The sequence below is a fragment of the Engystomops pustulosus genome, chromosome 7 (assembly GCF_040894005.1).
Source record: "Engystomops pustulosus chromosome 7, aEngPut4.maternal, whole genome shotgun sequence".
In the NCBI taxonomy this organism is placed as follows: Eukaryota; Metazoa; Chordata; class Amphibia; order Anura; family Leptodactylidae; genus Engystomops; species Engystomops pustulosus.
In genome coordinates, this window is record NC_092417.1 from 146,239,907 (window position 1) to 146,254,495 (window position 14,589).

Here is a 14,589-nt window from a genome sequence, read left to right on the forward strand (position 1 = left end):
GCATGTGTCGCTGCTGCTCCGAGGTCCGCCGGAGTTCACCTTCTACTTCCTGGTGCATGTAAATACATTGGGGGTCATTTACTAAGGGCCCGATTCACGTTTTCACGACGTGTTACCCGAATATTTCCGATTTGCACCGATTTCCCTTGAATTGCCCCGGGATTTTGGCGCACGCGATCGGATTGTGGCGCATCAGCGCTGGCATGCACGCGACAGAAATCGGGGCGTGGCCGAACGAAAACCCGATGGATTCGGAAAAACCGGCGCATTTAAAAAAAAAAAAGTGGCGCGGAGCTTGCACTTACCTTCAATCAGCCCAGCTCGGTGTATTCCAATGCGTTTCGGGGAACTTCAGCGCAGCAGCGCCACCTGGTGGACGTTGGAGGAACAGCCTTAATGAATCCCGGCTGGACCTGAATCCACCGCAGAGAACCCACTGCGAATGGACCAGGAAAGTAAATCTGCCCCATTGTCTTGCGACACAAAACATTTTTTACACAAAAACAATTTTTCCGAATCCGTTGGGTTGTCTGACGGCCACGCCCCCCGATTTCTGTCGCATGAAAGCCGGCGCTGAAATCCGATCACGTGCGCCTGGCGGAATTCGACGCAAAACGGAAAAATTTGGGAAACCCGATGGAAATGCGGCCGCGGAGCCCTTAGTAAATGAGCCCCAGTGTCCCTAATTTACTTCTTTATTCTAATCTTTATTAACTTATATATTAAGGATGAAGAATTTGTTCGATCTCCTGATCAGTGTTGTGGACAGTGCATCCAAAGATCTTGTGCTGTTATTGCAGAGAATGGAACAATTACACTTCTGAAGGTATGTTTCGTTGTAGTTGAAGTGCTCAGTAACTTACATTCTATAAAATTGTTGACCAACACATTAAAACGATATAAAAAAGGACATACAATTAGTTTTGCCTTTCTACCGCTTTATTACATATCATCTTATAATTGCTTAACTTCTTACTTTTATTCATACTGTCTGGAATATTAAATCTGTAAGAGTAAATGAAATCAGAATCAGCATCCTGCAAGGGAAAATCTTAACATGATTTTTGCCATGTGAACGAACTCCAGAAACTAGTTAATGAAATAAAGCATTAAAGGGGTATTTCGGGAATAAGCATAATTCATATACATAATGGGTCTTTAAAAAATATAAGCTACATAAGTTTTGCTCTCGGACACTTCTGATAAATCTCCCCCTCAGTTCAGACCTTCAGAACTGAGATGTTTGAGGTTTCAGATGGACAAGTCACAAGTCACATATGAAAGAAGGGAGGGTTTCCAGCACTCAGCCAAATCCTTTGAGTAGTTCGGATAAAACAATTTTTATTTCATAATGTGTAAAAACATGAATTATATGACATGACAAAAAAAGGGTAAAAAACTGACGCGTTTCTCATCTAAACAATCCTTAATCGTAGTTCAAGTCACATATAGATAGTAGCAAAATGCCTCTTCAGATTAAAACATAACTTTTAATGTGCTAATAAAACCAACAATCACATCTAATATATACAGTAAAACAGCTCAATCGCTGCATGAACCTAGTGAAAGTGGACAAAAACCACACTTCAACACTGAATCATATATTAACCTTCTATCACTTCAAGCCCAGTATAGGGACTGATATAGTCACTGAAATAGAAAAAGTGCATATTGATGAAGAAACGGTTTGATCTCATCAGTCTTCAATTGCAAACCTTTCCATATGCACTCATCAGGGAAATACACAAATTAGTTTTTGGATTCTTAATGCTGACTGGAACTAGGTGAACATTAGCCCAACAACTAGTGGTCAAAGACCGCGCTGTGGCCTGTCTGACTAACAGTCATGTGCACCTGGTCACTAGGCTAAACAACTTGGCGTGGGCCCAGTTTAGGACAGTTTAAGACCATATCCTTCAGCCTTAGGGCATAATAGCCACCAGCAGGGACAGACTTGGGATTGCCCTTGTAAGGGCGGGGAGCTGCTACACGGGGCCAGGAAAAAGCTACAATAGGGAAATATAGGTGGTCTCCGACCTGTATCCCGTTATTCCTGGAACTCCCGATTGAAGACTGGTGAGATCAAATCTTTTCTACATCACTATGCACTTTTTTCAATTTTAGTGACTATATAAGTACCTATACTCGACTGTCTAATTGTTGATACTATCTTGGATTGGCATTTTTTGCTTTTATATCTATTCAAATAACATATGCAGAAATGTCACTTCTATCCTACTGGGTGCTAACTAGACCTTCTCTTGACACACAAATATCGCAGGTACAGACTTTTTCTCTAATAGGACTGTGTGTATGTGGCCCTTGGGTTCTTCAATATCTATCTTATATAAACCTTCTCTGTCTCAGAAGATCTCCAGGCCTTCACTCCCCAGTACTGTATTTTTACTTGACACACATGTGAAACACTTAAAGGAAACCTACCACTTTGAAATGGTCATTATGACCTACACTAACCTGCACATAAGCGAGATGAGGTGGTACAGGCACATATTTTGGTTAATCAAATAACGAAATGGATGGATTATAACTATAGATTGTGAACTTTGCTAATAACCAACTCGGCGCTTGAATCTATGTCACATTGCTTGGGCATTAGCATACTAGGGGAGGCATGCTGACGTCACCGAGCCCTCAGGAGCATTAGAGCATGCGCATCAGCGGCTCACATGGCGCGAGACTTTGGCAAGGCAAAGTGGTAGGTTTCCTTTAAACATTGTGATAGTTGCAACCTTCTTTGTCTTCAAAGTTTTCAGGTATTTAGGTGCATACCAGTCAGAAGTTTTCAAGTTTCCAGCATTCTTTTCATAAGGAAACTTTTAGATGTATATGAGCTATAGCTCTGATGAAAACTTTGGAAGACAAGCGTGTTGAACACAAGTTTTAAAAGTCCCCCTGCTGGTGCACCAGCTCCCATGTAGAAGGTCCCGAACCATCAGTCTTCTCCCGTATTTACTAAGACCAGGTATGAACTGATGGAGTTTTTTGTTATAATCTCCGCCAATTTTCCAGCGGAGACCATAGTACATCTGGCAGGCAGGGTGCTCACGCCCATCATCACCCTCCGCCTGCTCGACGACATGCCCAAAGTGACGTGAAGTTGGAGAAGCCAAAAAACTGGCGGGCAGGGGGAGATTCATATGCCTTTTTTGATAGAAAACTTGCAGAGAAAGCATAATGAATCTCCCCCAATGTGCAATCAACTTCTATGGAATTTGAATGTATTACATTACACATTCTGGAAATCCTATTCACTATAGGGCAGTTATGGGGTAGCTGTAATACTCTTTGGGTCCACTTCTGATCAAATAAAATCTTGACTTTGTGCTTTCACTTTGATTTCTCTTCTGCTGTCAGTCCCATGATGCCACAGTACAACATTGGTGCATCACACAAAAACACTTCAACATCAGTTTAACAGCTAGAGTAAATTTTAAGATTGCTGATAAACTCCAGGGTGATGTGCTGTAAATTCTTGGTGTCTCCACATGGAATTTTCCTGCAGTGTAGAATTAAAATTTAGTGGCCATTTGCTTTGCCAAAGGTTTGATAATTTCTTTTATACAAAATGCAGCTGGAAACTTTGCATTTTGTCTGCACCCTGTACATAATGACTAAGCTGAACACCATGCAGTGCAACTGTTTTATTTACAATTTTTTTTCTTCTGTTCAAAGGAAGGTGAAAGACTGCCAAGTGTTGACAATAAGTGTGCAGTGTATATGTGTAACCATTCAAATGATCGACCTATGACTTATCTGGAAGTACAGAAGTGTGTGAATGACCAGTGTAGACCTGTAAGTTTTGAGACAACTGATCATTGAATCATGTATCATTTTATATTAAATAAACTTGTTTCTTTCTTACTCATGTATCACAGTAACAAGAATCCCTACCTCAACCCCCCCCCCTCCCATACACACACACACACCTTCAATTGTACGCTTGGACAAGAATTTGGCACTCTTTGTAAAAAGTTACTGCTTAAGATGCTTTTTTTAGTTTATTTAGAACACAATCGAAACTGATATCTTTTGACATTTCAGTTTGGGAGACCTTCAAATACGTATTGTATAGAAGCACTTTATGGGTCCCCCCCAGGTATAGGGGTGAGGCACAGCTGCTAGTGGTTCGAGGTAACAGAATAATAGGGCAATGAAGTAGGATGCGCCACAGTTTAGGTGCCAAGATCCAGTATTGTGGAAAATTGTAATGGATGTCTATGACCATTGCGTAGGATACATCATCAAGTTTAGATTGTTGGTGTGTCCTTTACCCCATACCCCAGCAATCACTTGGTACAGAACTGCCAACAAGCCAAGTCTATTACCGGTGGGATGTCAGACCGCCACTGATTTGATATTGATAACCTATTGTAAAGGTTAGTCATCATTATACTAGTCCTGAAAAGCACCTGCAAAGACATTGTTTCATCCATGTTTAAAAAGTTGAAAGGCCTTCTGCAAATAAATTTTATATTGTTATTTTCTGTGTTTAGGGTGAAACTTATGAGGTTCCTGCCAATGAATGCTGTGGAAAATGTGTCCAGGAGTCATGTGTGGTTTACCAATCCTTGGGTACACCAATATTTTTAGAGGTATGATTTGATAAAAAGAGCTTAGTGTTATAAATGAAATGAGATATTATACCTGGTGTTTGGAAAGTGTGAAATGATCAGTCAAATAGTAGTAACTAGTAGTACCCAGGGTCTGCTTAATGTTATTCTATCTCTCTTATACAATATTTTGCGGCAGCCCACAGCTTCATTTGCATTGCTTCCAAGTTTTGATCAATATTCTAGCATTTAGAGAATCATCTAGATATGGAAATATTGGCATGTAAGGCCGGGTTCACACGCAGCGTTTATGTTGCATTTTGAAACGCTGCACAAAGCCTGTAGGAAGGGGCTTGCCTAATCACATATATGTTTCCAATGAAATGCTTCCAATGAAGTACCACATGTTTTGGATGTAAACAATACAAAAGACGTGGTTGTTGATTCGGATCACAAGCGTCTCACAGTGGTAACACATTTGTAATCAGGCAAGACCCTCCCTGCAGCCTCTGCATATGAGCAACTGGTCAAGAGCTGCAGAAATGCTGAATAACTCCCACCTCATGTCTAAAAATACAAATACAAAAACAATCTGTTCCTTGTCATCTAGGCATTCACATTCAGTTTCATTAATCTGCCATATATAAACATTTCTTCAATTAGATTTTATTAAAAAGAATGTTCCTGTGTGAAGATGATTTCTCAGAAATGTAGTCATATGGTCCCTTATAAACACGACTGTGTCCTTGGATATGACCACCTTGATTGCACAAGAAACAACAAGGTTTCTGTATATGAAAGTTACTGCGTGTCCCACAGCCGCCCTATGGTAATGATCGCTGAATCCAGGAGGTCCGGCAGGGCTCAAAAGTGCATGTCTGGCCACCACTGCCATAATGTGAGGTGGTCGTATCAGAGGAAGCTATCTGGTTTCTAAGGGACAACATGGCGATATTTATGAGAAATTATCTTCACACAGGAACATTTATTTTAATAACATCCAATTGAAGAAATGTTTACGTATGCCAAAAGAATTAAATTACATGTAAATGTCCAGATGGGAATACCCCTTTAAGGCTGCATTCACACATGTGTTTGTTAACGTATTGTAAATGCAATTCAGTTTACATTGTGTTTACCTGTTACATCACATTTGTATAAACACAATGGGGCACATTTACTAAAACTGCACATAGTGCAGTTTGCCTGTGTATAGTGCAGAGGAAGCCACATTCAGGATCTCTGGCGCTCGTTCTTCATGAATCTGGCGCTCCTTGCACTGCCCGACAGAGTGCACCAACTTTATTTTTGGAGCACCTTTAACATGGGCCATGCGAGAATATTCGCCCTCTTCAGTGCAGAAACTTGTCTTGCATGATGCCTAGTGCAGCTGCTCCACAAAATTGGTCACTTCTTAAATACCTGTGCAAAACGTTTACACTAGAAAGTCTGACAGAAAACTGGCACACAGCCCTTAGAAAATGTGCCCCAGTGTTAACATTTTATAATTATATTGTTAACACAATCTAAACGCAGAGTGTGAACGCAGCCATAAAGGGAACCTGTCAGCAAGAGCCCTTATCCTGGCTTCCCCTTGTCCCCCTAGAGAATAGTGTACACATTGCCAAAGAGTGTTTAAAATAAAACTTGCTTTTTCTGCAAAAAAACATAAGTTAGATGAAAGTTTACCTTTCTGTATGCAGAGCTCTGTCCATAGTCCTATGGGAGTGGCCGTGTGTGTGTTTGTGGGAATACTTCAAATGTCAAAATCTTAATACATATTGGTATAAAAATGAATAACTTTTATTTTCTCATGGGAAGCCTGGAAAGTCTTTGCCCGATCCCGAAAATGTTTGTAATACGTACGTTTGTAAGAAAGCCTTCGGTGAACTTGTTACTGAAGTGGAAACAAAGGTCTGCAAATACAAGAGTAACAAGGACTGCAACGAAGTAAGTGACGTGGAATTACAAACTTTAAATCTTAGAACTAATAGTATGATTAATACATTGATCAGATTGCCTTGGGTGAAGCTCAGTAATTTTGTAAGGAAGTTGTAAAATTACAATTGTATCCAATGTTAATTCCTCCTACAAAAAATTGCACTGACACATTCTGGCTGACTTGTCAGAACAAGGAAGGCCGGTGATCAGAAACAAGCACTATAACTTATAACAATGCAAAACACATGGTGCTCATTGACAATCGCTTTTGTTTCTGTTAAAATAGATGTGCGATTAGGCCAAGCCCATCCCCGATTTGGTTGACTTGCCTTTCTATACAGAATTTGTGCAGACATTCAGAATTTTACGGTGATTCATTTCTGTAGAGCAGGAAGTGCTGAGCTGAATGCACATAGGGGGTCATTGTATTAGTTTTTTTTTCTCTTGTTCTCTTATGTTTGCAACTCATTCAGGCATATTTGAATATTCGCTTAAAAATGTCCGTAATGTTTTTCCCCGCAAACCAAATTTCCCTGTTACAGAGTTTTGCAGTGTTGTGTTTGATTTATCGTTAGAATTCAAAAAGTTGCAAACATTTTCATTGAAAAATACTCTACTCCCCTGTTGGTTTAGGAAGGGGTTGGTCAAAAATGATTTTTGTGTGTCTTATTGCGACTTTTTAAAAAAAGTAATACTCAAATGCCAGATTTATCACCCTTTAATTAAACAATGCCCCCAAAAATAAAAAGGTTGCACATTGCAAGACTAAAGATAATTGACCCCATGGATAGACCGCATTTTGCAATGTTTGAAGAAGGATCATAATAAAAATCTCGAATGACTAGAATTGACCATAAATTGAATTGATCCACGTCTTGACGGTTGAGTGTTGTAAACATGCACACCATCTACTTAGTAGTGTCAGATATTGTGGCTGCAGACCAATTAAGCTCTTGGTTAAGGGACACATACCCTTAAAAGAGCTGATTGTAATAGTATTCTATTAATATTTCTAATGATGTCGTCGTGGTGCTGGAAATCTGGGCACACTCCAATGCCCCCCCCCCATTCCAATTATGATTTCAGGTTTAATGAAGCACGCTCATAACCGCATGCAGACTTTGCTTTAGGACTTTTGAAACCATTGAGGCCATGAGACAGTTTCTAAGTGACGCACTTGTGTCTCTGTTGTCTATTGATATGTAATAAAGGAGTCACAGGATTATACTGGGTAGAAAGAAGTAATATCTCACTACAATATATCTGCTTAATATGTAAAACATGTGCTTACTGAACGTTGTATTTCCAATGTTAACTGTATAATATTTCTTCTACCCAATAAATATCTTTAAAAAAAGGTTCCCTATTAAAGGAGTTTACTAGGCTAAAAAATATTGATAAAACATCTAAAGAATAAGTATCAGTATTAGATGTGGAAACTGATGTGGATCTTTTCTTGTCTTATCTACAGGGTGAAGTGTATACTGTTTCCAATAATGAGTGCTGTGGTCAATGTCTCCCAGTAGCCTGCAACATAGTAATGTTAGAAGGAAATAATGTAACTTTAAAGGTAAAAAGAAGCCTTAAAATTTTTGCTTATTGTTGACATAGATGTGGAGAGGTGAAAAATTATTTAAAATTGTGCAAGAAATTAAGAAGAAATGTTGTACTATCAGAACTTTTTTTGGAAGCTTCTCCGATTTCTAATGCAGAAAGCCAGCGCAGCTGCGCCACACTCCGATCGCGTGTGACACAATCCCCACATAAATACCCGTCCCAGCGGACCCTTAGTAAATAATCCCCACAGTGTTGAAATGCCCAAGGTGATCAGTGATTATCCATTGACATGCCGCCAAGGTGGCAGGTTTTCTTAACAAAGTGAAATTAATTTCATTTGTATAACAAAACATACATCATACAGTAAAATTTGTAACCTATAATTTGCAACCCCCATTGTTGACCAGCTATAGAGAGAGGAAACAAATTGTTTCAATTAGATTCGTGAGACTTCCAAATAAATAATTGAAACATGAAATAAATGAAACATGCAGCAATATCTGCAGAACACACAGAAGAACACTATGCAGTAAGCAACAAATTTTGTCACCTTAGGTCCTTGCCAATTGTGGGCCATTTTTGTATTTTATAATGATAAATTATATATAATCTTTACACATATTAAAGTATCTCTTTTCTTATTTTGTTGTAAGGCAGGGGAATCGATGTATTCCCCAGGAGACAAATGTATATCCTACAACTGTATGTTTAACAATGGAGTGTTTACGTCTATATTAAATAATAAGACGTGTGAACAAGTGAATCCAGAAGACTGCGAAACAGTAAGTCATTGACTCTGAAGGAATAAAAGATTTTGTTTGTGGTCTCATCACATGGCGATGACAATAGAAAAAGACTGCCACGGGCAGGGAGAGGATCTCCTCTGAAATAAGCTAAATATGCAGATAGATTTCCAGTATGGGGATAAGGAAAACCACGCCTTGCGTAGGGAACTGGTTTGACTGAGTGAGCGGCTTGAGTTCTCCTTACGTAGACTGCCGATTAAGGCCGCCATGTAGGCATATTGAGACTTATATCCATTGACACTCCACTGCAGGGAATATATGCAAATAGTTTTCCAGGTTGGGATAAGTAAAACCACACCTCTTTCAGCTACCTTGTAAGGCAGCTTCCTTGACATCAAGCATGCCCTTCAGGAAGCCTTATGGCATGATGGCATATTAAAAACAAACCAGTATATCTATTCCAGAAGGAACAGATTACCAAGGCTTTTCACTAGGGTTGGGAAGTAAGAATCAGCTACTCAGGTAAATAGCTCACTCATGGCACAGTGGAAAACACAGCCATAGGCATAAGCTCATGAGAAGACATGGGACATGTGCAAAGCACAAAAACAGTGGCTATCATACAATCCCGATATAAATTAGTGTGCATTGGGGCCTACGGCTACAATATTCACTGGTAACACTACCATTGGTGGCATCTATCAAAACCTTAACTTGGCACACTTACTTGTTTAGCTCAGATACATTATTCAACTCCTCCTTGTTACCTTATATAACCTATTAAACACCAACAGACACTGCAGCCACACAGACGTTACCATGATATTCCATCAATCCATGCGACTTTAGAGTAAGTTTGCTCAATGGTCCTGCAAAAATATCCCTTTTAACCTCCAATGTTATAAAGGTTGCAAGATTTCTCAGTCTATCTAGTTAAAGTCGTGTCACAAATCCCTTTTGTATGTCCAACCCAGTGATCCAGTAATTCCTTGCTCCTAACATTAAGAGATGTCACAAAAGCCATGGAAGCTCCAATACTGTCTCCAACCTCTTCTTAGTCTCCATCTCTTCTTCTTCTTGATAATGTAACAATGTTACCGTCATCTGATGCTCAGCTGGCTTTTCAGTAATGGAAACACCTGAGATTTGCTATGCATGCGGCTACCTGCACATGGCTGTGTGAAAAAACATTTCGGCAACGTGGAGATGGGGTTGAATGCTGCCCAACCCTCCCTTCTCCACTGGAGCTGAGTGGCTGTAACATGGTCTGAAAATGATCCTACTCGATAAGGATGCGGTGATACCTGGTGGCCTCACTGTACATTGACCATGCATGTAGATCTCTACAGGGGCCATGAGCTACACACAATAACTTACTCTGGGTTGTTGTACACTATTCTCCCCCCGGCTGCCCATTTCCACCTATTTTGGGATCTCCTGCTACTGATGAATGGATGGAGATGGATGCTCAGTATGGATGACATACCTTTCTGTGCAGAACAATACAGATGATAAGAATAGGGAGGCCTTTTGCTGGTGAAAGATTTTTCCCACTTTTTAACATCTTCTTAAATATGTTTTTTTTTTTCACTTTTGCATTTTTTGTTGTTTAGGGAAGGCTAACAAAACTTTTCACAGGCTACAACACACAACATAACCTGTGACCTGTGTGAAGTGGCTTCTTTCTGTAAAGCACGATTTGTAATAAAATGTGCCGGGTGTCCCTGTAATTGCTTGTCTTATGTATAAATGTCATTGTTTTTCTCTTAAACAGGGCACTATAGAAGTGAGTGATGATGGTTGCTGTTCAAAATGCAAGGGTACGATCTTTTTTATAATAAAATAATAAAAACATTTTGGTGGAGAAAGTAAGAAAAATAAAATCATATTAAAAGTTTTCTGATCAGTTAAAGGAAATCGGTGGTGAAGCCTTAGGGTACATTCACACGGCGTTCTTCACACGGCGGCCTGCGCTGGAGAGGAGGAGGAGGTGGCCCCCTCCATAGGGAACAGCGGCGCACGGCCGCATACTCAGGAAAAGATAGAGCAGGCTCTATCTTTCCCGGTGTACGGCACGGATTGGCACCATACCACAGCCATGCCGCCATTGAAGTCTATAGGGATGTATATGCAGCCACAAATTTGCGGCCGCATACACACCCCCATAGACGGGTGTGTGAATGCACCCTAAGTAGGCTCATTAGTTTCCTGCTCTGTTCCCAATATTCAGCTGCTTATAATGCCCGTTCCTTGCTATGTGGCAATTTAACTGGGTGTTCACTAGTGACCCCTTATGTCAGCATCACTGACAGATTATAAATGCATTGTTCTAATAGTAATTTCATTTTTAATCTCCTTTTATGCAAGACTAATTTATACTTATCTCTTTAGCTCCAAAGAATTGCAGACTTGAATTTGGCTTAGTAACTCTTACCAGTGGCGATTGTACTCTCGATAAAATTCTTCCATACTGTACTGGAGCCTGCCCAACACCTACAATGTAAGTATTTCAACATTGCACCACTTCCATCAGAATTCAAAAGCATTTGCCCTCACAAACTACTTACATAGTTAGTAGGGTTGGAAAAAGACATATAGAAGGGAAGGAATGTAAGGGAAATAATTCTGTATTATAACCATCAAGATTATTTTGAAGAAAAAAGGCATTTAGACACTTCTTGAGGCTCTCTGCTCTCCCTCTCTGCTGTCCTTTTACATGGACAGTTTCCTCAGCATAAGTCTTGTGCAGGAGATTATTCATTTCTTTAAAAATAATTGTTATAAAAATTAAATTATAGAGACATTACATTAAAGAAAATCTACCACCAGGATGAAGGATTGTAAAGCAAGTAAAGTTACATGCAGATGTGTGCCCCCCCTCTGGCAGGATCCGCTCTTCTTTAAGTTTCTCAGGACCTTGTCCTACCGAAAAAAAGGTTTAAAAATTTTTGTAAATGAACATAAGGGGCTCCAAGCACCATAGAGCATCTCAGGCTCATTTGCATAATTTAAAAACCTTTATTTCTTAAAAAAAAGTCCTAAGAAGTTACAAGAAGAGCAGATCCTCTCAGAGGAGACACACAGCTGCATATCAGTGTACTTGGTTTACAATCCTTCATCCTGGGTGAAGACGTCCTTTAAGAACACAGCAAGATGCCAAAGAAATATAGAGAAAACTTAAACATAAACATAAAACTAAAAAAGACAGCTGGGATGCAGAAGTACACCCTTCTAAACAGCCATTTTGACTGATACAGACTAAGCCCTCTCCTTATAGTTCACGGGTGTGCTGAATTATACAATAGACACCTGTCGTTACCGTTAATTGGTGCTGTGAGGTGGTACCACCATAATACCTATGATCCGCCTCCGCATGATGTCTTCAGGTGGTCAACAATAAATTGCTCTGACAGCCAAGACCCTCTCAGAGGTTCCCATGTCTGTCATTTGGCAATTTCCATTGCAGCCAGCTGGAGGCCTGCAAAAAATAAACAGAAATATGAACTTTGGGCAAGTTTATACATTTAATTAAAATATATTTAGTTGTGGCAAAACAATAAAGGGGCGGTGTAATCTGGATTGCAAAATGAAAATGCACAGCCCATAAGAAAATGGAAATTTTCATAGAGTTTTAAATGATGCCACTAGAAAGATTTGTCTAGCAGATAGCAAACCCTCATACAGCTGTGCAGATGGAAAAATCTAAACAAAAACTAAATAATAAACTTCTCTAAAGGGAATATAATAAAAAGCACCATACTGGTCCACAGATTATTTAAGGTATTGCAATTTTAATGGATCTGAGATGCAACACCAGATACAACTAATAAACAGATGCAATGCTGACTTTCAGGCTGCAATCTTAAAGGGAACCTGTCACCACATTTTTCATAAATACAGCTAGTGGCAGGTTCTCATAGAGCCCGAGTAACTAACTGACACCCTTCTTTTAGCTAAAAAGTGTTTCCCTCAGATTTCAATTTATTAAACTATATAATTTTACCTGGTATCCAAGGATGTCTATAGCATGTAAAGGTGAGCTTGGCAAATTGTACACCAAGCATATATTGCATGAAATCACAGCATATCATATCACATGACATCACAGCAGCCTGCATGGAGAGGAGAAGAAGTCCATGCAGGCATGCTTTGATTTTATGTGGTCAGATATGTGCATGGGGTACAGTTTGCTAATGTTAAGGGGCTGAAGGACCTGTGGTGATGTCACCCTGGTCACATGACAGTAGGCCACTCCCTCCAAGTCACTCTATAGATCCCTAGCTACCAGGTAAGTTTATAACTCTGATTTTATGGGGATCTGAGGGAAACTATTTTTAGCTAAAAGTAGGGGGTCAGATAGTTACTTGGGCTCTATACCAACCTGCTACTAGCTGTATTTGTAAAGAATGTGGTGACAGGTTCCCTTTAACTCCTTCAATTATTTTTAGATCATCTTTCAGATGTTTTCATTCTTTTCTTATGTGGACTATTTCTAAAGCCTGTTAGATTTCTTCCCATTCCTACTGACTGCCATAAACGCCTCCATATCCATAATCTGGAGCATTGGATGTCCTCCATTATCGCCGCTCTCAGATTTGCCAGTAAATCCCCTGCACCACAGCTCCTATTTCTAACACTGGTAGTAGAGAGAGCGCTGTATAGTAATACAAATATAATATATAATGTATAGAAATATATATATATAAATTTTGCTAACAATATGTTTGTTTCCCATTAGGAAAAATGCAACTGAACCAGAATGCAAATGCTGCAAACACCGCAAGTCAAGAAAAGAATCAGTGACTTTACCATGTAAAAATGGGAAATCTATTTCTTATAAATATGACTACATTGAGTCATGTGGCTGCACCACTAAGGTGTGCGAATAACACTGTACAATAGCACCTACATTACATGGTTTCGTTTCCTGAGGCCCTGTGTGTACTGTATTTGTTACATTCTTTACTAAGCTCATATTTTTCTGTTCAATTTCATAATTTACATTTTTTAGATAATTGTTCATCAGCATCAAACAGCATTGCCCAATATACCATACATTGATAGTATATCTAAGGCAGAAATGGAATTTACACAAATATGTATTTGGATTTATAAAAAAAAAGATGATAAAAGATAATAAGATGTATAAAAAAACTAATAAAATCTAAATGCATTTTGGAAAAAAGCACAGTACTTGGGATTTTACAATCTGCATCCTCATTACCAAAAGAAAGAAATAAGAAAGACCTGAATTATTATTATATTAAGAACATTCATTTTGCTTATACTTTGCTTTTAATTAAAGTAATAAATCATTAAGTAGCTTACAAATTAACATAAAATGAACATAACTGCTTTGCACTTCTTTGTGATGAAATGTGTACTTTACAATGCTGCTTTTACAGTACTCAATAAAACTGTCTGCTGCTATACCTGAATCTGACTTCCAATGTCTATAAAGTGTAATAATGCTATTGTGTGTTAGATAGTCCCAAGATGCTATAAGCGATGACCAGGGCCGAGTCTGGCCTGGCCTTTCTGAAGCCTGCGGTGAAAATTGAAATGATGTCCTTACCCCCCGAGAAGCCTCCAAATCCTGTGCTACAGTATATCCAGCTCACCAAAACTGCATGCGAATCTATAAAATCAGAAAATGCTAACAACATTATTAGCAACTGAGAACATCCCCACACAGCACCACTAGTTTCCTGGCATCCATACACGTGATGATCAATTTCTGCAGGCCATGACTTATCACTATTGAATTCGGCACC

General features: G+C 39.3%; 1 protein-coding gene across 1 annotated transcript in view; it reads left to right on the forward strand.

Annotated features, from left to right (window-relative positions):
- Positions 1 to 14,078, forward strand: part of LOC140070235 (uncharacterized) — a 178,631-nt gene extending 164,553 nt beyond the window's left edge. Inside the window, exons 60-68 of the mRNA XM_072116590.1 lie at positions 728 to 826; positions 3,694 to 3,813; positions 4,515 to 4,613; positions 6,393 to 6,521; positions 7,984 to 8,082; positions 8,723 to 8,851; positions 10,590 to 10,635; positions 11,207 to 11,315; positions 13,554 to 14,078. Coding sequence (XP_071972691.1) covers positions 728 to 826; positions 3,694 to 3,813; positions 4,515 to 4,613; positions 6,393 to 6,521; positions 7,984 to 8,082; positions 8,723 to 8,851; positions 10,590 to 10,635; positions 11,207 to 11,315; positions 13,554 to 13,704 — 981 coding nt within the window. The 3' untranslated portion in view covers positions 13,705 to 14,078. The remainder of the gene's footprint in view (positions 1 to 727; positions 827 to 3,693; positions 3,814 to 4,514; positions 4,614 to 6,392; positions 6,522 to 7,983; positions 8,083 to 8,722; positions 8,852 to 10,589; positions 10,636 to 11,206; positions 11,316 to 13,553) is intronic.
- Positions 14,079 to 14,589: the final 511 nt, after the last annotated feature.